Source organism: Stenella coeruleoalba, assembly GCF_951394435.1.
Source record: "Stenella coeruleoalba genome assembly, chromosome: 2".
Lineage (NCBI taxonomy): Eukaryota > Metazoa > Chordata > Mammalia > Artiodactyla > Delphinidae > Stenella > Stenella coeruleoalba.
The window spans coordinates 25,790,312-25,813,393 of NC_137147.1; the positions used below are offsets into that span (position 1 = coordinate 25,790,312).

The window sequence follows — 23,082 nt, forward strand, 5'->3', positions numbered from 1 at the left end:
TACAACACGTGGGCTTTCTGCACTGTCTGCGTCATGTGCATGCATACACAGATGCATTTCAAAATCTTACGGCAATGAAATGTTTTTGGTTCACATATACTTGATGCTCCATTTCTCTGACATTAATGAAAATAATAAAGGGCCTCACCATTAATACTAAAAGTCTGAAAAGAAGCAGAAGTGGTTCTCAGACCTGTATCACGCTGCTCAAGTTACGTTCCTGAGTTTCGCTGCTGAATACACATTTTAATGCTCACTTGAATCCCCAGAGGACTCTGAGGCTGAGGTGGTTCTCCTGACGGTCTCTTCTAGCATCAACCTGAGACCTGAGGGCAGTGCTGTCCAGGGGACAGCCGGCCAGCAACGATAATGTGTGAAGAAACTCTCCGATAGGCCGTTCCTTATTTATTAGATTCCAGATACATGGGACCCGGATGGAAGCATCCTAGGGTGTTTGGGAGAACATATACAGAGGTGGAAGTACGTACAGGTGGGTGATGCAATGAGGGACCGCCATTTTAAAAAATATATACATCTTAAGAAGCCATTCCAGCCATATTATCATTATTAGAAAATAAAACAATCTCCACATAGTGCTTTTCTTTGGTGCTCTTCCGTGGGCATGGGCCCCTCTGTCTTCTGGTCACGAGTTTGTCACTACCTCCCCTCGCCACAACCCCCCTCCACCTTCGCCAACTGCGCAGGGGGAGGGGAGAGTCTGGAGGGAAGGGAGACCCTGACACAGGGGTGGGTGCAGATTCCGGCTCCTCTAAGGCCCTGCCACGGCCTCCCACCCAACATCCTACTCTGGTCTTCCTACTCGGTTCTTAAATTGTGCCCTGGGAAATCACCGAGGTTTCCCCTATGCCCAAACTGGGAGCCGCCATCAAGGTTCACATGAGACGAAACCAGTCTAGAATCTTTAGAAAGGGTGGGGACATGGGGACCAAACAAAGCCCAGCCAATACCACCTTCTCCATGGTTGGATTTTCTTCATTTTATTTCTTGGTTCATTTCAATGACCTGTATCATGAGAGTACAACTGAGAAGGGCTATTTCCTCTTTACAGATTTTCCAGGAAGAGCGGATTTGTGGGTAAACTTCAGTTTTGCTCTGTTTGGGGGGATGGGGTGTCCTAAACTCTCCTTGCTCCACTGTCTTCCACTAAGTCAGCCCCCCACCCCTTCCCAGGGAGGTCCCAAAGCTGGCTAGACTTCCAACTAAGAAGCTGGCTCCTGAACTTTTTCTCTGAAAGCCAGTGGATCCTTCAAGTACACACCAGGGCCTTTCCCACTGGACAGAATTCTCATCATTACCGATACATTTCCTGTCGCCGTTGGCGTTTTTTAAGTGTAAAAGCAGCAGCAGCAGGAGGGTCCACCTCGTTAGCACCAGGCCATCAGGACCACTGCCCCCTCTTTGCTTTAAAGGGGCTCTGATGCCGGGACACTTGCAGATGCGTGTGATCCGGCGAGGCGAAGCTGCCCTGCGTACAGAACACCCACCCACCGCAAACCAGTTGTTGCACTGTGAGCCAGAGATGCTTTTTCTAGAAAAGATGGACTGCAAAGGCCAGCTGTGCACAAGCCCCTGCCGCAGCTCACAGCTTGGGTCCTCATGCTTGAGCAGGGACGCTACAGACAGCGGGGGGATGAGGTGCGACTCTCCGCCCCACCTCCTCGAGCACACAGCAGTGAGGGGCTAGGGGAGGCTCCCGCACAGCAGACCCCAAGTTCTCGCACCGTGCCATCTCCCTAGTCCAGACTTCATGGTCCCCAGTGGCTAGGTTAGGCCTGGGTTTTACCCCTGGTCCCTTAGAGGCACCTGTGCGTCTGTCCGCCCAGATTGGAGACTGCACAGAGAGCTAGGGCTGAAGCATCCCGGATCATCCCAATGCTGACTGACAAGTGACTGTGGCAAAAGGGAGGGGGGGCACACTTTGCTGGTCTGTGAAGTCTCTTGGAACCCGACATTTTCTATGTGAAGGTATCTGAGAGCAGCTGCTAGGATTTAGCCAACCCTCCTGCCTGGGGTGACCTCGGCACGTCCCAGCAAAAGTTCAGAAGGAGCGGTGTCTGGGGGTGGAGAGCTGGAGCCAGCGGTGGCTGCTTCCCTTGGAAAGCTGCGAGGCTGTGGCGGAGGGCGCCTGGCCTCCTGGTCCTAGCGACGGGTGGGTGGGATCTGCCTGCCTCTCCAAGTGACTAGAGGTCGGGTTAGAATGTGTGTGTGGATTCCCCAGGGATGTGCCCCAGCGGGGATGCTCTTATCCCTGCTTTAGAAGGCAGCCGACTGGAAGCAGCTTCTCCATAACGCTCAAAACCGTTCATCCTCGGGCGATCCCCTGAGCACCGGATGGCATGTTCAAGGCTGCCCCCGACCTACCACAAGTGGGTGAGAACAAACTTTCAGAGCCACTCGCAGAAATGGGTGACCAACTGTCCCCATTTGGGCAGGACTGAGGGGTTTCCTGGGAAATGGACTTTCCGGTCCTGGGCGAACTGGGGTGGTTGTCACCTTACACAGCAGCCTGGAGGACTGATGGGGGGCCGGAGTGGTTGTCCTGCCAGAAAGCTGGTCTTCTAAGTGCACCCAGGGAGCTACGCTACACCTCCTTAGGCCAAGGACGGCAGGAGCAACCCCTCCTGTGGCGCTGATTCACCCAGCCCTTGGGATGCAGGGGAGGGCGCCTCGGTGTCCACTGCCCCTGGATACCAGGAAAGATCAGGTGGGCTGGTGACCTCCACCGAGCCTCTGTCTTCAGGGTTCCCCCGCCTGCTCATCTCTGCTTCCGGGCCTTTCTGTGCTCGGCAAAGATTGGTTTGGGCCTCTCCCTATCATCCTGACCCGGTCCTCCCAGGGCTGCCAGAATCAAGTGCCCAGGGTGCCCTCAGACGGGGTCAGGCCCCTGCATCTCCCTCGCTTCCCAAGGCCTAGCTGCTCTGGACCTGCCCCCGGGGAGTGGGAGAAGCCAGAAGAAGGGGGAGCGCTGGGGAGTGTTGCCTGGCCCCTGCTCTTCTCCGAGCCAGCACCAGTCCCACCCACGGGCCCTGAGGTCTTGGCTGGCTGAACCCACTGTGGGAGTGAGCTCTGAGGTAGGGCAGGAAGTAGCAGCAGGACTCCTGGGGGAGAGAGGGGGAGGACAGGCCCTGGGGCCGCGGTGACAGGCGGGCGGGGGGCGCACCGAGGGGTGGGGTCACCAGGGAAACGCATGAGTTCTGGCGCTACTCTCCTGATGGTGAGCCGGGCCTGGGAGCTTAGAGGAAGGATGGAGGCAGGGAGCCGTCCGGACTGTGGAAGGTGTAGGACCTCTTGAGGGGCCCCACAGAAGCCCAGAGTAGGCAGCACCCCTGCAAGAAAGTTAACTGCCCTCTGGGAGAGGGAAACCTCCAGAAGGTACCCCACTTGAGTATGCTGGCCGCTAAGCACTGCCCACGCAGGCCATGGACAGAGGACAGGGGTCGGGCATGGGTTAGGAAGTGTGTTCTGCTAGTGCTGCCTCTTGGTGGTTTGGCAGGGAGAGGGGGCACTTCCTCGGTGGTCTCCAGCCTCAGGGGAGTCAGCTCTGGCCCAGGCCTCAGCGTTGCCCGTGGCGGAGGAAAAACATACCAAAGAAAAAGCCAGTTACAGATGAGCCCCGCGCCCTGCCCTCCCATCCCCGTTCCCTACCCCACAGCACTCAGGGCTCTGCACACGGCCAGGAGGCCAGGAGCCCCTTCCTCTGGGACTGCTCGCGGCCATGATACAGGACTTGAATGTTGAGGCTGGTGGCTGTGGAGGTCTCCCCGTCGGTTTGTCTGTCCTTGGGTGGGACTCGGTCCTTGGGCCAGGCCATCAGACCTTGGCCTCCAGCATCTCCAGGAAGAGTTTGTGCATGGGCACCTTGCCTTGCAGTTTGAGGCTGTGGAAGTGCTGCACGGCCTTGGCAGCCGTCTGCCGAAGCAGGGGCAGCGTCAGCAGCAACTTGCCCGTCCTCCGCGGCTCCTCGTGGCGCTGGCTCAGCTCGTAGTCCTGCAGCGCCTCATGCAGCAGGTCCTGCAGCTTCTGGACCGCCTCCAGATCCTCGATGTACATGGAATCTGTGGACACAAGGCAGAGCATCAGCGGGCGTGGCCGGAGAGCACTGCCCTGGGCGTGGGGGCCACCCCGGGGTCCTTGATCTCTGCTTTGGAGCCAGAGAGAGAAACCCAGGCTCAGAGAGGTTAAGGTGCCAGTCTGAAGTCACAGAGGCCAATGACGGAGCTGTGGTTCACACCCAAGAAGAGATCTGTATCCATGGAGGACTTTTCTTGAGAACCCACCAAGAGGTGGCAGTGGAGACCCTGAAGGGCTTAAACACGAGCAGACCTGTCATTGTCCTGCAGGTGCCAGGTGGACTCTGAACCCAAACTGGTGGAATTGTAATCTTGCGTCCCTCACCTGCTAGCTCTGTGACTTTAGACAAGTTATTTAATTTCTCTGTACCTCATTGTCCTAATTTTTGAAGAGATAATAGCCATACCTACACCTCAAGAGGTTAAGTGAGTTAATATAGATCGAGGGCTTAAAACAGTACTTGTCACAAAATAAGTGCCCAGCCAGTGGTATCATCATCACCATCACCACCACCACCACCAGCAGCATCATCATTAACACCATCACCACCATCATCTTTTCACCACCATCATCACCGTCAATCATCAATACCACCACCACCATCACCTTCATCATCATCGCCATCGCCACCAACATAACCGTCATGACTGTGACGACCTTCATCATGATTATTATTGTTACTGCTGCCACTAGGCACCAGCTCAAGTCTTCAGCGCATTCACTAACCTTACAAAATAGCTGTTACAGTATACATACACCGATAAAGGGGCTGAGCTCTGTGTCTGCGTGCCATGTGGTGGGGGATATGGGGGGACTAAGATAGCATGGCTGGACACATGGGGCACAGTGATGGAAGATGCTCTTGGGAGTTCTACAGAATCCTGGGGAAGCCTTCGGGCTCAGGCCATGAACTTCAAATGAAATTTACCTAAATCCCAGAGGGGCAGGGAGGTGCCTGCTGACGGCTGGGTCTGAGCAGAAGCAAAGTAGAACCCACTTCATGGCCTCGGGGAAAATAACCAGCCCTCTGCTGATGTGCCTGAACTGCAGCCCCCAGGGCCTGCCAAAGGTGGGAGGGGATGGGTGCATGTGAATCAAGGGAACTTGAAGCTCTGGGTGGGTTGTCAAGGAAGACTGGGCAAGTTTCCTGAATTCTTCAAAAAAAAAGCAGGGCAATTCCTTTGCATGCTGGGTTGGTTTAGATACCAGACTGCCAAGGGCAGTTGTACCAACTGGCTAAGCCCAGTAATTCCCTCTGACATTTTGGATCCGTACTCAGCCCATGCCTCCAAGGGTCCTGTCTCTTTTTCTTAGGAGAATAGCAGTAGAATGAGGTGGGTAAGACTCTGGCGTCTCAGACGCTGTGTGACTTTGGCCAAGTTACTTAGGCTCTCTGAGATTGTTTCCTGTCTGTGAAATGGAGCAAATGAGAGTGCCTACCTCACAGGGTAGTGGTGAGGGTTAAATGAACTAGCACGTCATCAGGCACTAATAAATGTTGTTATTATCATTACTGTGAAAACTCAGACTGCAGGAGAGTGCTCTTGCAGGGCCGGCCCCATACCTAAGACTCCTCCACATTTTCCTGCTCCTTGTTACCAAGGCGGTGAGGACTCTTCCTTTGCCAGCTGGGGATGAAGCGTGGCTCCATTCCTACACTCCTGGCTGATTCCAGAGCGTGCAGCCAAGATGCACTAGTCCCTGTAAGGCTGGGACCTGGCCGTCCAGATTCCTTTCCTTCCTGCCGGTTTCCTCTCCCCACCACCCCACGCTCCCCAAGGAGGCCAAAACTGGCAGCTGCCTTCGACCAAAACTGAAATAAAATAACATTGGAAGATTAATTCCTTTGCAATCCATCAGCGAGTCTGTATCGATGGCATTGATAAACTGTTAATTACAAAATCAATGGCTATGAATTTTTTCTGCTGTCAGGGAGCCTTGGAGAGGCCGGGAGGTGGGGTGAAAGACAGCCAGCAGGCTCCGAGGGGGCGTGGTTCGGGGCCAAAGCCTCTGACCTGCTACCGCCCACTCAGCCTCCGCAGTGGCACCCGTGGTGGCCCTCGGGGCTGCCACCAGCACCACTCCAGTGATCTCCTAGCCCCTGTCTCTCCTCCAGCTAACACGCCGTCTGCCTGGGTGACTGTCCTACCTCGCTGCTGGGGACAGGTCGCTCCTCCACAACCTTTCACAGCTCCCTATACCGACCCTATTCCACCCCACTCCCTTCAGAGTCCTGGAGCCTCTGCTCTGACACCAACAGCTCTTCTAGCCTAACCTCCAAACAGGCCTGTTCTTTCTCTGTTTCCTGCCTGCATCTGATCGCTCCATGACACAGCCAAGGCCTGAGGCATCACAAACTCCTCTTTTTCCACTTGGAGCTCTTGAACCCGCACAGAGCTGCAGGATGGCCTGGTAAATGCCACTGGGGCAAGAAGTCCAGGTTCCCGGCACTTTGTCTCTCATGGCAAAGCACCTACCCCGGCAAAGCTTGATGCTAGCGGCAGCTCCTGCCGGGCTCCGTCGGTCCTCAGGTGTTTTATATTTGTATGTGTGTATGTCTGTGTGTGCGCATGTGCATGCGTGCATGTCTGTATGTATTGAGATCTAAGGCCAGAGCAGCTGGCAGAGCTAAAGAGTCCTCTGAAAGCTTGGCGTTGAGGAGTGGGTGGAGGCGACAGCTGAGTGGCCTCCTACCTCCTCACGTTCCTGTCCTGGCCTGGGCAAGCGTGAGTTCCGGGTCTTGTGAGAAGAGTCAGGAGAGTCCAACATCCAGGAGGTGCCCTCCAGGGTCTGGGCAGCCTTGCTGCATCTCGCTGTGCTTGCCCTGTGTCCTCTGATTTCACTGGTTCCCTCTCCTCCTCGGCCCACCCAAACCCCCAGCCCCTCTACAACCGCTGATGACAATGCTTCCCTTGGAATAGGAGAGCGCAGGGAACTGTGACGGTGTGAAACTCTTCTGCATGATATGTGATGATGGGGATTTGTCGTTGTGCATTTGTCAAAACTGATAGAACCAGACAACACAAAGAGTAAGCTCTGAAGGCAACTGTGGACTTTTGTTAATAATAATGTATCAGTATTGGCTCATTGGGCTTCCATGCTGGCTCAGTGGTTAAGAATCTGCCTGCCGATGCAGGGGACATGGGTTCGAGCCTTGGTCTGGGAAGATCGCACATGCCGCGGAGCAACTAAGCCCGTGCGCCACAACTACTGAAGCCCGCGCACCTAGAGCCCGTGCTCCGCAACAAGAGAAGCCACTGCAATGAGAAGCCCACGCGCCACAACAAAGAGCAGCCTCCGCTCGCTGCAACTAGAGAAAGCCTGCGCGCAGCAACAAAGACCCAATGCAGCCAAGAATAAATAAATAAATAAACGAAACTAAAAAAAAAAAAAGCCGTCAGATTAAAAAAAAAAATTGGCTCATTAATTGCAACAAATTACCAGACTAACGCAAGATGTTAATGGGAATTGTGTACAGGGGCTGGGGAATGAAGGTGGGATGGTGTATGGAACTCTATATACTATCTGCTCAGTTATTCTGTCAATCTGAAACTGTACCAGAAAGAAACCAACAGCGTTAGCATTCTCTAACAGACTACATTACAATTTTGGAATCAAGGTGTGTGTAAATGGTCTCTACAGAAGTATGTAAAATGTTTAACTCTTTTTTTGCATTAGTTTTTTAATAAAAGGGATTTGAACTAAAAAAAAAAGCTTCCTTCTGTCTATTAGGTCATATTCCCTGGAAGCAGAGCCTGAGATGGGGGTTCGGGTGCGTGGGATTTGTGGCGAGTGTGCTTTCAGGAGAAAGGAAGGTGAGGAGGCGGGATAGGGTGAGGGCGGGGCAAGCACGGTAAGGATGCACGCAGCCTGGCTTGCGCCTGATCCCACTCCGGGAGTCCAGCCTTTGGTTCCCCTGTGTGGGTCCGCTTTTGGCTGAAGGTGAGAAGGGGGTCAGGGGTTGGATATGTAACCCTCCAAGCAAGGCAGGTGAGGGTAGGTCTCTGGCGAAGGGGGCAGTTGTGTGCTATCAGCAGCAAAATTCAGCAGCTGGGGTACGGATGCACTAACCCAGTAAAGGGGGTCTGAGTGGGGCAGTGACAGCATCCCCCGTATTCTCTGTGAAGCCATTTGTTAGGGGACCAACTGTCTCAGTTTTACAGGGATTGAGGTTTCCCAGGACATGGACCTTCCAGTGAAAGTGTGACAGCATTAAGCAAACTGGCTGGTTCCCCTATTTGTACTGTCTCCATCTGGAACCAGCTCTCTCTCTTCCATACACTGATAACACTTGTTTTCTCTAATATTAAAAATAATGATAATAATTAATATTTATTGAACATTTCCTCTAGGCCAGGCACTGGGCTAAGCGTGTTATCTTCAGTCAATCATTTAAAAAAGTGCTTGGAGGAGGGATGGGGACATCCCAACTTTACACACAGGACAGAGCTACGGAAGGTTGCCAACTTGCCCAAGGTCACACTGCTACGAAGTATCAGAGCTAGAATTTGAACTGGGGTCCACTTTGAACTTGACTGAGATCTGAGCAATTGACTACTGCATGCGCCCAGCAGCAGAATTATGTGTCTGCGTGCCTGACACTCTCTCTTTAGGACAGGGACCCTGCCTTTCTCCTTCTTCTGCAATCCCCACCACAACCCCTGCACCTGGCCTGGTACCTGCAGAGTGTGGACACAGGTTACATTGAAGCTCACTCACCTGAGTTACCAATGCCCGGTCCCCCTCCCCAGATAGTCTAGCTAGAAGTTGGTGGGCGCTAAAAGAAATGGAGTGAAGCCTCCTTTTTAATGCCAGGAAAGTTTTCTCTCTTGGACCTGAGCAGTTTGAGTGGGAGATTCGAGGAGTGTGTATAAGCTTGGAGTTGACTTTGGAATCAGAGGACCTTGGTTTGGGTCCTAGCTCTGTCTGACACTCTTTAACTGTGTGACCCTGGGCAATTTGCTTCACCTTTCCAAGCCCCAGTTTCCCCATCTGTAAAATGGGGTTAAAATAATAACTTTGCTCATAGGGTTGACTGTAAGATGAAATCAGTTCATGGCTAATTGATTTAACAGACTGAGTACTTATTATATGCCAAGCATAGTGTAAGCATAACTATATATAAATAAATCCCTTCCATAGTCTTCTGGACTGTTTGTTGTTCCCATTTTACTGATGAAGAAACTGAGGCACAGAGTGAAGTGCGGCACAGACTTGCCCAAGTGGCAGGAGCAGGACTTGACTCTTAGCAACCTGCCTCTAAAATCTGTGCCCTTAACCCTGTGCTGACCTTCATGGCAAGGGCCCAGCAGGATGCCCTGCAAATCAAGGCCTTAGGAAATACTCAGCCAATGCCAGCCTCCATCACCATCTCTTCGACTCCAGGCCACCCCTTGCACAATCTTTGGTGACAAGAAGCTCTGGCGTCCTCACACCATTCCTGCCCCTTACAGAGGTCCTGCTCACAGGCCCCAGAGCTGTGCTCCTCAGGCCCAGAAGACCTCCTGGAGCTCCCCCTGGACGCCCCACACCCGCCCGTACCTGAGTTGGCCAGGGCCAGGGCCTTGAGCGTCACAAACTCCTCCTTCTCCACCTTGAGCTTCTTGTACCTGCGCACCAGCTGTAGGATGGCCCGGTAGAGCTCCAGCAGGCCCGCGAGGCGGGAGCGCTCCTCGTCCATGATGTAGTCCTCAGCGTACACCAGCTTGTCGTCGTAGGGCAGCGAGCGGTACACGATGCCCAGGATGAGGATCTCCATCCAGGCACTCTGCAGCAGACTCATCTGGTCCCCCAGAGAGAGGCTGGAGAAGCCTGCAGGAAGAGGGCGCAAGCAGGGCAGCGGAGGTCAGGGGGCCTCCCTGGCGCTGGTGGGGAACCTCTGGACCCTGCCCCTCCCTTTTACCTGCTGGTCTCATTGTCCTTCCCTTGGTGAATGAGTCAGACATGGAATTCATGGAAAAGACTTAACAAAGCAAGAGCTCAGTCAATGTTGACGGTTGTTATTATCATTATTATTGTTAGTTCTATGGCATTTTTCGAATGTGCAGAGAGGCTTTTTGATGAATGAAATGCATTTGTAATTTAAGGAGTTACTGAATTCATCGTAGAATCAGGAGGTGGCAGTATAGGGTGCCTTCCACTCAGAGGAGTTTCCATATCCCCCTCTCTGCTCAGCGCAGGGGAGGCTGTAGTGCTTTCGAGTGACGCCTGACCTCAACGCAGAGTCTCAGCTGTGCCGAGACCCAGGGGCCCAACCAGCAAGGAGGAGGAATCAGCTGTTCCCGGCCAGTGACCACAGCCTGGGGCTGCTAAGAGCTCAAGAGCGCCCAGGGTCAGGGGGCACTTTCTCACAGGCAGCCTGTCCTCCCAGAGGTCAGACCCCCACTGGCCTGGCCATCACTCTCCACCTAACAATGACCCAAGCAGTCCTGTATTCTGTGAGCTTGGATCATGGGCGTTTCCCCCTCCCTACTAGCAAGGAGGCTGAGTTCAGAATGAAAGAAGGATGGGGGCAGGGGCGGCTCCAGAGTTATGACACTGTCTTGTTCAGTGTGCTCTGAAGATTGCCTGGGCTTGAATCCCGACTCTACATTTACTACCTGTGGGCTGACCTTGTAAGAGCTGTGCTACTTCCCCAAACCTCAGCTTCCCTATCTATGAAATGGGTATAACAGTAGTGCCTGCTTCAGAGAGTCACTGTGAGGTCTAAATGAGACCACGATTACAAAACGTACATTTACTGAGCTCTTACTATTATTATTAATGATGAGAAGAAAGTCTTCATCTGCAAAATGAGAATGACGCACTGGAACTGTATTATATATGCACTTAACTTAGGTAAAGTCAATGAACATCTTGATTTAAGAGAAAGAAAAAAAAAAGGAAGGAAGGAAGGGAGAGCGAGGGAAGCAGGGAGGGAGGAGGAGAGTTGATTTTCAAATATCTTGGTCACTAAACACAAGGCAGTAACTTCAACCAGAAACTCAGTGATGGGTGCCACAACTGACCACACCCGATGTGCCAAAAAGGAAAGGTATCCACAAAGCCATTGCACTATGCACCCGTCACGGACAGCTGAAATGAAGGGAGCTCCACGGGTAATTCTGCTTATGTAGGACTCTTTACTTGCTGGCCTAGAACCTAACCCCACTTAGATGCAGTGTTCTGACTCAGGGTGCGGTGAGGATGAAAAGAGATGGCCGCGGGAAGCACCCAACACCTCCCCCTGCACACAACTGGTGCTCAGTACACGTGAACGAGGAAGGTAGGTACTATTACTGTTGTTGTTGTTGTTGTTAGCACGCTATTGACGTGACTCTTCTCCCCCGCCCCCAGACTGGAGGCCCGGGGCGGTCCCAAGCCTCTGGATTGGCCCATCCCTCTGCGTTTTCTTGGAGTCTATTCCACCCTCATCTGCTGTCCTCTGTCTCTAAAAGCCACTGTCCCTCCCTGTTTTCCAACCAGCGCAACGACCAGTGTCCAACTGTAAGGGGCATCCAGGGGAGGAAGCCCCCCTTCGCTCAGCAGGTACCCCTTTCCCAGTAAACACCCTTTTTAGTCTGACTATCACAGTTCGCAGGCCGATCTGTACCACCCGGACCTGGGATCACCACCCGGCTGCTGGCATCCCCGGTGATCGCCCACAGAGCTGGAGCGATTACACTGCCGACACGGGGTGAGCGTGGATTGATGCGTCTTCTCGGGGGAGAGGCTGTGGCACAGAGGGGTCAGGTGCTCGTGTGTTGTCGTCCAGATCCCAGAGTGGGAGCGGGTGTGGGCTGCCCGTGGTGGCGGGGAGAGCCGGGTGGTAATGAAAGATAGATAGAAATGGACATCCAATTTCCCTTATCGGGCCTCTGAGCAGGAGAGGCCTGGGGCGACATTAATTAACAGATAGCAATCAGCCAGCACGGGGGGTGTGTGTACGTAGGGACGTGTGGGACTGCACTGGGGGTGCGGGTCTGAAGGCAGACAGACTGGGAGGGAAGATGTAGGAGGTGGACGGGGCAAAATTAATAGACAATTGAACTGGAAGGTGGCAGAGAGGGAGGGTGGGGTAGGAGCTAGGCTTCTGGAAACGAAAGACAAAAGATTCACAAGAGGCTCAGGGCTAGGAGAACATGGGCAACACGCTCTGCCCCCTCGTTCACGCCCCACATACTTTCTGAGCACCTACTAAGTGCCAGGCCCTGTGCCAGGCACCAGGGACAGAATGGCCAGCTGGAACCAGAGCCGATCCCTGCTTTCCAGAGCTCAGTCAAGAGGGAAAGCCACACCCCAAGTTACGGCGTGTCCCCATGAGGTTACAGCTGTAAGAAGAGCTCCAGTGAGATGAAGGGCTGAGAACATGCAATGGGGGAATGTGGCCCAAATGAGAGAGTCCTGGGGACTCTGCAGAAGAGGAGACTTTGGGGCTGAGCTCTGAGGGGCGAGGTGGAGCCCTGAAGGGGTGTGTCTGCACGGACCGCAGTCACTCCTGTGTCCCGGGCTCCCGGGAGCACGGGCACCAAGCCGCTCACCTTCCGAGCCCCACTGCCAAGTGCCCAGCCTGGTGCAAAGGGGCCCCACAAACATTCCTGGCACAGAGGCAAGAATGGACAGATGCCACCGGGCCTCGACTCCTGGGTGACGAGAAGATGGGCCAGAAGAACATAGATGGACCCTCTTAGTCCTCTAGACATGAGTCCAGATTTAGCTGCCTTTGCTTATCATGCCTGAGTCAGAGGCAGGCCTACAGGGCAGGTCGGTGGCAGAGGGTGCAGTGAAGGGGGGGATGGAGCAACTTGGGGATGTGGGACCACCACCTGAGGGTGTCCTGAGGCCTGTGTGCACACCCCTTGCTAGGCTGGTTTGAGGAGTGACTCAGCCCCTGACTCTTCTCTTCTTCCTTGAGCTTCTTCAGAAGGATCTAGAAATAGCTTTGAAAATCCAGGTGCACACCCCAAAGTGCTGCACAGCGGATAGAGGCTGCTTGGTTTTGTGCAAGGTCGGGGGGAAATATTGGATATTTTCTAATATTTGAAATAGCTCAAATATTTTCTAATGTTTGACAAAAGGAACACAAGAAGGAAAAATGAGAAATAAAAATTATCTCTAGGAGAAAGGAGGGGGAGGGGATGGGGACGGAGGTGGGAGTTCTGCCTACGCGTTTTTGTCTAGTTTTGGCTTTTGAACCTGTCCGTGTTGAAGAAGTGACATTGAATCAAGCATGACACAAAAGGCATTCTCCCTCAACCTAGCAATCTCACCGCTAGGAATTTCTCCTAGAAAGAAAAGTATGCATAAACATAAAAAGATAAATGTGAAAAGGCTGTTTGTTAGATCTGTTTGTAACGACCCAAAGCAGGCGACCACCTGAATGTAACCAATGTACTATATGTACTTATTATATAAATGTAATAAAATGTAATTATTAGCTGGGTGAATGGAACAGTAGAAGCCACTAGAGAGAATAAGGAAGAACCATGAATGTGGATGTAGAAAGATACTCACTGCCCAAGAGAGATGTTAACTATGAAGGGCACAGATGCCAGAGCCAGCCTGTCTGTTGGAATCCTAGCTCTGCTGACCACTGGCTGTGACCCTGGGCACGTCTTCTGTGCCCCAGTTTCCTCATCTGTAAAATGGGAATAATAATAGTACTTACCTCATTGGGTTGTTTGGATTAAATGAGCTAACGTGTGGACCGCTTAGAACACGGCTTAGCATATAGTAAATGCTACTATTTCATATAACTAAATGAAAAAAGCAGAGTGTAAAGCAGTGTTATAGTATGAACGATGGCAGGGAGGGGACACACACACAGTGGCTCTACACATACACAAATTCCCAGAATGAGGCGTAAGAAAGATGGGTATTTGGAACACATCACTTCCACCCCTCTGCCACATCTTTACTGGAAGCACATATTCTTTCTTTTATTAAACCCAAACAAAGGAGCTGAAGCACTCCTCCCTGCCCTTCAGCAATGCACCCTTCACTTCTGCGTTCCTGTGCTGGGCTGAGTCTCCTCCATCAACTGATCAGCAATTCTGGGGCAGAGGGGCTGCTGGGAGAGGCTACGTGTGGCCCGTGCCCCTGGGGCTCTCCCAGCTGGCTGCCTACTCCCACCTCTCCCACCTTGAGCTCTGCTGCCCCCGGAAAGTTGCTTTATCTGCACCAACTGATCTAATAACATTCGGGCTCTTCCCAAGCCCCCATCCCCCAGTGATTTGACAGCATGAGCTTCTAGAATTTAAAAAAAAAAAAAGAGCACATAATTTGTGGCAAGTGGAGTTCATAATCTGTTAATTTATTATCGTTTCTGTCGACCTGGAGGGCCATTAGCAGAGGTAATAAAGGGAGATGTAATTATAGGATCTGAGGCCACTCCAGACACAGCTGCTGTCACTCGTCAGCCCATATTTCATCGGCCGCTGGTGTTCTTCTCTCCCCAGTGTGAGCCAGACAGTGGCTTCCTGGTAGCAGGGTCTCTGAGGGACCCTCCGCTAGGAGGCCCCTGGGGGGTGTCCCCTGCAGAGGCCGTGCACGTGTCAGCCTGGGCTGGGCAGGGCCAGCTGGAGGAGGCTGTCCTGGCTGGGGCACCCTCGGGGCTGCCTGGGCTGGGAGGGTAACACCTAATAACATCTGCAGGCTGCAATTCATCAAGAGATACCCACTGCCTGTGAATGTTTGTTGCCTCTTGTTCTAATCTCTCGCTCATGGGGAATAAGAGGCGGACACTCTAAAGACTTGGGCTTGTTCTCTGGGCAGCCCAATACTTGGAAAATTCAACTCAACGGAAAAGCCTGTGCTGGGGTGGGCAACTTCAGACTGACTCAAACGAAAGAGTGGCTGCTGCTCTGGGGGAATCACAAGCAGCCCCAGCTTTCCCACGGAACTCACCCTTGCAAAAGTATCCTGTGTGTTCAGTAATATGGGGAAAAGGGAGGGGAGTGCTGGGAATGAGTTCGTGCTCAAATGAGCCTTCCTTCCGGCTAAGCTGGCCACTCAGTGCCCGCATGAATATGTCCGCTTCTGTGCACAGCACTTAATGTCCCTCTGGACTTTTCTTCCATGGCCACTTGCCCATCAATCCTGAAGGCCTCACTCTTGTTCTACTCTCTCCCCGCAAGCCCGCGGCATCCCTCCTGCCTCTGCACTCCATCCTGTGGTTCTTCCTGCTGCATTCTAACTAAGCATCTGCCTTCTCACGTCTGAGATACAGGAGGTGGGAAATGGGTGGGTAGAGAGGAAACAAGATTGGCCGTTGAGGGGATAACTGTTGAAGCAGGGTAATGGGGAGGTTCATCATACTCTTTGGTCTACCTTTGTTTGAAATTTTCCATGAAAAAAGGTTTTTGTTTTGTTTTTTTAAATTATCTAACTTATTCCCAAATGAGACCCTTAGGGCAGCAATTAATCTAATTCTTTAGATGGGCCACAACTCCTAGCAAGAGAGTTTACATACAGTTAGTGCTCAATAAATGCAAAAGCAAGTAGGAAGCACCCTCTGTGTGCCAGGCTCTGGATTAGACAATACTGATGCATGAAATGTGGTATCCTGTGCTTAATTCAGGGCAGCGGCTTGGGCTCCTCTCCAGAGCTCTAACCTGAGCATCTAAAGAAGCCAAGCCAGTCCTTCTGTCTGTCCAGGGACCAAGATGGACAGTTGCTGACAAAAGTCCCAGGGCTTGTATCCTCCCTACTCAACCTGCCCTGTTTCTCATTCTCTTTCTCATTCTCTGACCAGGTCTTCAGATAAGTTTTCCATCTAATCTGAGATGGGATTAAGTCAATTAGTTTAACTATATCAGGCACTGGATTATGTCATCACCCTTAATATGAGGTTTACATGCAGTAGCAGGAGACCCTATTAATTAATTTTACCTTAAACACTAGAAGGTCAGGCCCAAATAATTCAGCATGCAAATGTATGCAAAATAGGCAAATTAGCATTTGAGACAGACAAATGAGCCCCTATGTTTATTTTATTTTTTTAAGCAAAAAGAATTCAGCTTTGGACAAGGAGAAATGATGATGTGAAAGGAGGCTTTTAATACTATTAGCAACGACCATGGTCACAGTCTCTGCCATTTATCAGGTGCCCACTCTGTGCGGGGCCTGGGCTAAGCGAGCCAGGTCCTCCCAGCAACCCAGTGAGGGAGGCGCTACTGCTCACAGGCGGGGACCCTGACGCACAGAAAAATGAAACATCTCGCGCAGAGCCAGTAAGGACGGAGCTGGGATGAGAGGCCAGGTCTGCCTGAATCCAAAGTCTGTGCCCTCAGCAACCATTCTGCTCTGCCACTGCACCCTTGGTTGGGCACAGATGGGAGGTGGGGCTGGGAGATGAGAAGGAAAATGGGTGCAAGGGAGGCACTGCCTCCTGGTGCTACTCTACCCCCTGGGGGTTACTGTGGGCACGAGGTGGTAGAAGAAGCAGGCAGTGACCCACGGGCCCGCCAGGAGCCACTCCTGAGCCGTGGCTGCGATGCAGTATCTGCTCAGCCTGGAAGAGGCACGTGTGATGGGAAGGGGGTGTGTGCAGGGGGAGCTGTGCCTAACCTGGCCCTGGGTTAGTGGAGCAATCCAGGCTGAGGTGTCTTAAGCAGTGGCCTGACCCCACAGTGGTGCTGAATCAGCGCAGGGCAGATTCAAAAACTACTGAGTGTGTAATCCCAAGAGGCTGAGCTCCTTAGTAAGGGCGCTCCAGCCCAGATCCCCAGGGAGCCCACCCGTGAGTCAGGGAGTCCCTGTGGAAGGAATTCTAGGCTTCCTGCCAACTAAGTGACACCAGCACCCCCTCTGAGCCGTTGTCCGCAGGAAGGCTCCTTCCTGTAAGCTGTGCCCATAACATCTTATATGAGGACTTTCTGACTTGCCCCAATCAACTGTGGGCCTTGGCATCTTAAGTTTCGGACACCTTTGCTACATAACCATGCATGCTGTATTCATCTTTCAGAGCCGGTGGCAAACACAAAAAGGACATAGAGACAGGAAGATAAACTATCCCACATTACAAAGCTAGGAAGAATCTGAGTCCATGGTAGGTCACTGCCAGAGAAGAACGGGACGTCTCCCCGACAGTATGAGCCAAGCTGTTAGGACCACAAAGGAATAAACTGCACAGACTTTAGAAAGCCCCCCAAGAAGGGTGTGGTGCAGAGTATGTGGGTATCGGAGTCTACAAAAACTAATTAAAAATCAGCTCCCTCCCTCTATCCAGAATGAAAAAGACTGAAAGAGCAGTTTGGGGCCACATGCAACGAAGAGAAGTCCGGATCACTCAAAACACATTCGTAACATGTACTTTTCATGCCAGAAATGATCTTAAAAATCACAGAATCCAAACTGAGAGACAGGCCTCCCGTAAGATCAGGCAAATGGCAAGAGCGAGCACGCAGCTGACGTCAGGATGTGCCAAGCATCGTACACACGCCCGCATTTCAGCCCCACGTCAAAGCCCACGAAGGAGGTACTGCTGGTATTTCCTGTTTGCAGAGAGGTCGGGCGACCTGCCTTGGGTTACACAGCTAGCAAGTTGCAGACCCAGAACCTGAATCCCAGTCTGATTCCAAAGCGCATGCTCTTGACCACTCCACTTCACCTGCCTCTAGTAGGAAACAAGAGTCAATCCCTCTTCTGTGTTGTTTTCCAGTATATTGCCAATAAGATTTAGGATAAAATCCTGTTCTTTGGCCTTTAAGGATTCAAAGAACCTGCTCTGATTATTACCTATTGTAGAAGCAGTCATACCCCTGCTAGAATGATAATCCGTTCTGAAGAGCCCCCAGCAGTTCAGGAACATCGCTGGACCTTCCAAACAACGGCTCACCTCCAATCCCACAAAGAGAGAAAGGAGGCCAGAGAAAAATAGTTTTGCCAAGATTCCACAGGGCTCCTGGGTCACGGGCTCCCATGCATCAGGACCAGAGCCACGGAGAGAGCGGCTGTGAGCCTCTGACTACACTCTCCCCCAGTCCTCTGGGACTCACCTGGGATGTGCTTGGCCCAGCCAATAATGACCACGAGCTCCCTGTCTGCCAGGTCACAGAGAGTGGTCAGAGCCTTGATGTCGCCCTCTGGCATGCCAGGGGGTGGCATGGCGTAGAGTTTGTCCGGCTCAGCCACCAGCAGGTAGGAGACGATTTTAGTCACTGCAACAACAAAAGGGAGAATGTAAATGCCTGGGAAAAGAGGAAAGGGGCCAAGGTGGAATCTGAGATGGCTCAGGAAGAAAAGTCGGGTTCCCAGGAGCCCCAGGAAGCTCAAACATGGCTAAAACCCCCCCTCCATTCCTCCCTCCCTCCCTTCCTTCCTTTCCTCCCTCCCTCCCTTCCTTCCTTCCTTTCCTCCCTCCTTCCCTCCCTCTTTATTTCTCTCTTTCTTTCTCTCTTCCTTTCTCTCTCTTTCTTCTTTCTTTCTTTCTTTCCTTCTATTTTATTGGTGATAGTTGATTTATGATGTTTTAATTTCTGCTATATAGCAAAGTGACTCAGTTATACATATATACATTCTTTTTTATATTCTTTTCCATTATGGTTTATCCCAGAACATTGACTATAGTTCCCTGTGCTATACAGTAGGACCTTGGTGTCCATCCGTTCTATATGTAATAGTTTGCATCTACTAACCCAAAACTCCCAGTCCATCCCTTTCTGACTCCACAGAGTTGCTGGCAGTGATGGTTTGGGCTCTTGGGAGATATCCCAACAAGGGAAGTTGCCTGGTGAATTCTCCTGAGATGAACGTGATTCGAGTGGGAGGTGAGGGATGCTGGGCCTGTGCCCTCTTAGGATCATGCTGCATTCGGAGCTACATTCTGTAAATGCCACAGGAAAGGTCTTCTGAATGAAGCCTGAAGTACCCGATACCAATGCCAGACACTGAGGCCCCTCCCCGTGACCCTCAGTGCCCCATAACCCAGCAGGGTGAAGATGGCATTTCCCCAGAGGGATGCCAGATGTTCCAGGAACAGATGCTGGCAAGAGGGGCAGGGATGCCCTGCACTCACATGGCTTTTTAGCAGGAGGAGAAATCTGTAAGCTCAGGTACGGGCTGCTCTCTGAGTCCAGCCGTCGCTTGTATTTCTGGCGGCCTCCACGCACTCGATCAAGGCGCACACCTTTTGGGGAGGAAAGGGAGAAGGTCTCAGAGTTGTTCAACATCACCAGGGGTGTTAGCGCTGACTTTGGAATTTCAGCAATGGCTAAATCTTCAGGGCTACGCGCCGATGGCCTTTTTTTACAGCTGCCACATGGCCAGCCTCAGGCCAGGTGATTGGACAATCCTAAGATAACTGTCTTCACGGTAATAATGGCCCATCCGGGTTGCCCTAGGCCTGGTCCTGCCTCTCTGGAGCCAACATCCTCCTGAAATCCATCCCAAGCAACCTTCAGCTCTTGAGTCTTTCTGTCTCCAAAAGACAAAGCACAACAAACACACTCCTCCAAAGGCTGGGGAAAGAAGACACATCATTTTAGATCTGCCGTGAATCCAGGCAGGACTGAGTTAGCTTCACCAAGAGAGGAAAGGAATCCCTGCCATGCGCGGCCCCTCCAAAGAGCTATAACAAAGACTTGCAAACTGCTCACATAAAAAGCATCTAGATGGGCACTCGTTACAGATGTCAGTTTCTGGATCCCTCCCTCAGAGATTCTAGGATTCAGTTCTGTCTGTCTATACGAACGCCCCACGGGATGAGCATGCTGTTTGTCCTGGCCACACCAGGAACACCGGTGCCCGGAAGGCTCTCAACAGCAGGTACGAAAGCAGCTGTGGCCATTCCACCCTGACGTCCCTTTCCAGGAGTGAGGCCCTATCCTAGGGAGACAGACCCCTTATCGTCACTGGGTCCATACCACCTTCAAGAGTGCTGCCCACCCACAGCTCCTGCTGTCTGGACAGAGCTGTTGGTACCATTTGACAGCCCCACCAGCAGGCAGGGCGGACAGGACCTCCAGGGGGCTCCTCACCCAAGGCTACACAAGCCTGTGTGTGGCCACCAACCTATGTGACCTGACATGAAAAGATGGATGGGACACATCGACTGAGCTCCAAGTGAGAACGAACACAGAAAGCAGAGCGGCTCTCCTTTCCTTACCATGAAATGGACCTTGACTAAAACACATAAGAAGTCAGAGACAGAGCCAGCGTCCCCAGAGGGAGCAAGCTCGGTGGCTTCAACTCCTCCTCCTTTCCCCAAAGGTCAAGAGCGTCACGGGCACAGAGCCCCAGTCAGGTGATCTTCGGGGCCCTGTCTTTCCCCGGCACTTCCTCCTGCCGGTCCTACCTTCTTCCATCTTCCTAGCTCACAGGGGTGCTCGGAGGGCCAGGAGGATGCTGTAAGCACACTCAGCCAGACTGCCTGAGGGGACTGTCTTTTGGGGGCCAATCAGTGCTCGCCCTTTCACCAGCAGCATCCTTTTTACCCCCACAACCTGGCACTTTTGTGTTTGATGCTGAACATGGCTGTAGTGAACTCTTTTCCCCAGGCAAGGGTCTACCCAGCATCCCACCCCTGCTTCCTATTTCAAGGCAATTCCCCTGTTGTGAGTCATCTTACTGGGGAGGGTAGCAGTAGTGCTGTCAGCCGCAGGGGTGTGGGCAGCCCTGGGCCAGACTCTCCTGATGACTGCATCTCCCGTGCCTGGGCTCTCAGCGGCTTCCCTTGGTCCTTGTCTGGCTAAGTGTGGTCCTTGAGCCTCCTGACGGGTGTGCCATGAACTCCCCTTCTGCTTCGAGAGTCAGAATGGGTTGCAACTGACCACCTCTACAGTGGGTTCTCTGGGACAAGACACTGCGATAAGGACATGAATGTAGGCACGTTTATTCTGGAGGCGTTCTCAGGAAGAAAGTCAATAACGACCACCGCTTCCTAGCGGATGTGGCTGTATCATCCACGTCCATCAGCACCTCGGACCTTGAAGGGGCAGCGGAATCCCATCCAGCACAAGACCACACTCATGTGCTGATGGGACTCTGGCTCACCCCTCCCGCCCCTTCTGTGAGGGCAGAAGGAGCAGGCACATAAGGGCAGGAAGGAGGACAGTTCCTCCCTTTGGGGAAAAGGTTTTTGGGGAGAAGTGCCCTGTTTGCAAGAGTCTTCTTGACCCCATCCCGTGACACAGCCACAAAGCAGCTCAGCCCTGCCTACTACACCCGAGGCGAGTCAAACCCTCCACCAAGCTTCTCCCCCTGGAAAGCTGGCAAGACCAAGAGTGAAAATGCCAAGCGTCAGGCATAAAGGGCCGTGAGGACCCCAGTTTCCTGAGCACCTACTATATGCCAGGGTCTGACTTGGAGTCCAAGATGAACCCCTTCCCCGCTTCACTGACTTTGTCTGCTAGATGCCAGTCTCATGAGCTTCCCCCTCCCACCCAGGCTGCCTGATCCCAGACAGATGTCAGCAGGAGAGTGAACTGCTCCACAAAAGTAAAAAGAGGCGCCCATCCCTCAGCAAGGCGAGAAGATGGGCGGATGCCACCTCTGTCGCGGCATCCATGTGAAATACTCTCTGTCCTGATACAGGGCCTGGCTCTTCGTGGGTGTTCAAGAAAGTCTTGACACATACAGGAAGGGATATGCCTCCCCCCAGGCTGGGTGCTTCTTCCTAGGCTCCAATAACACATCGGGCTTCCCCTCACAACAAGGCGCCCCTTACAGCCAGAGGCTGCTCACCGTGCTACTCCAGGGACTGTCGTGGCACCCGACGTGCCACGTGTTTGCTTAGAAAATGTGAGCTGTTACTATGACATCGCGGTCATCATTATTATTACTCTTCCCCTGTGCTGCGTACAGCCCTCTGGTAAGTCACATTGATAATGACAATGAGAACAGCCTAACTTACGGAGGACTTTCTGTATGCGTCGCCCTATTTAAGCCACAGCATATAAAGCAGGTGCTATTATCCCCATTTTACAAACGAGAAAAACTGAGACTCACAGAGATTTAGCAAGTTGCCCAATAAATGAGCCAATATCCAAGCTCTTTGCCATTCCAGGGTATGACTTCCCAGGGCACAGCAGGTATAAACTCTCTAAATTTTCTCCACCAGATCTTTATAGCACAATGGTCAATAGCGCCAATCAATAAGTGTATCAATTAACAGGTTATTCTGTTTAAAAAAAAGAGTAGCCTGTTGCGTTTGATTATGCACAAATTGATACCTGGTATGAGGTGTGTTTGTCCTCCTTGCTACCTGTCTGCTTTCCAAGTCCTACTCTGAACACAAACCCAAGGCACTCAAGCCCACGGGATCCAGTGATCAAGGTCCCTTATGAGTAGTGTGCCCTTAGCCAAGCTGGCGCTCGTGGCCTTGGTCTGGGATACAGCGGAGGGGGCAGTGGTAGTAACAACTCTGCTCACCGCATGTGGCTGTTGTGACAAATGACATCATAGTGGGAAAATTATTGGTAAATTGGGAATTGGTTTCAGTAGCCAGGTGAGGCCATCACTCCCATGGCTCTGTGCTCTGACACCCACCTGGCACTCCACATGCCACCTCCAATTCAGTGGGCTCTTGGAGGACAGGGCCCAGGTCTGCCCCATTTTCTGAGTTGTCCCTTCCCCCCCTACACTGCCCCACAGTCAGGGTTTATCAAAGACCATTTAGGGTAGAGGGGTCCTGGGGCATAGACCCAGGCTGGGGTTGGGCAGATGGGCCCCCACCTAAGTGACCTGCCCATACCATCAGAGGTAACCTTGAAGGTCCCGTTCAACTATTATCTCTACTGGGAAACCTTTCCAGACTCCCCTGGCAGAGCTGGTCACGCCATTCTTGGGCTCCCTTTGTTCTTTCTCTATACAGTAACCAAGGTCAAAACAACTCTTCACCATCATGCACGATGTGCCCATCTCCCTGGCGGACTGTGGGCAACTTCTGGACAAGGACTTTCATTTACCATTGCAGCCCAAGCTCAGCACACAGCCTGCGGTCAGTAACCAAGTGTCTGAGTAAAATGACACGCTCAGTTAAAATGAAGCTCTTCAGAGTTAAGAAACGAAAGA

At 52.3% G+C, this 23,082-nt stretch overlaps 1 protein-coding gene across 5 annotated transcripts in view; it reads right to left on the minus strand.

The window, feature by feature from the left end:
- Positions 1–3,474: 3,474 nt before the first annotated feature.
- Positions 3,475–23,082, minus strand: part of ESRRB (estrogen related receptor beta) — a 243,819-nt gene continuing 224,211 nt past the window's right edge. For all 5 annotated transcript variants that reach the window (XM_079913204.1, XM_079913201.1, XM_079913205.1 and 2 more), the window contains 4 exons: positions 19,088–19,198; positions 18,069–18,230; positions 9,634–9,903; positions 3,475–4,076 (listed from right to left, as the gene is read on the minus strand). In XM_079913204.1, the coding sequence (XP_079769330.1) occupies positions 3,832–4,076; positions 9,634–9,903; positions 18,069–18,230; positions 19,088–19,198 (788 nt within the window). In that variant the 3' untranslated portion in view covers positions 3,475–3,831. The remainder of the gene's footprint in view (positions 4,077–9,633; positions 9,904–18,068; positions 18,231–19,087; positions 19,199–23,082) is intronic.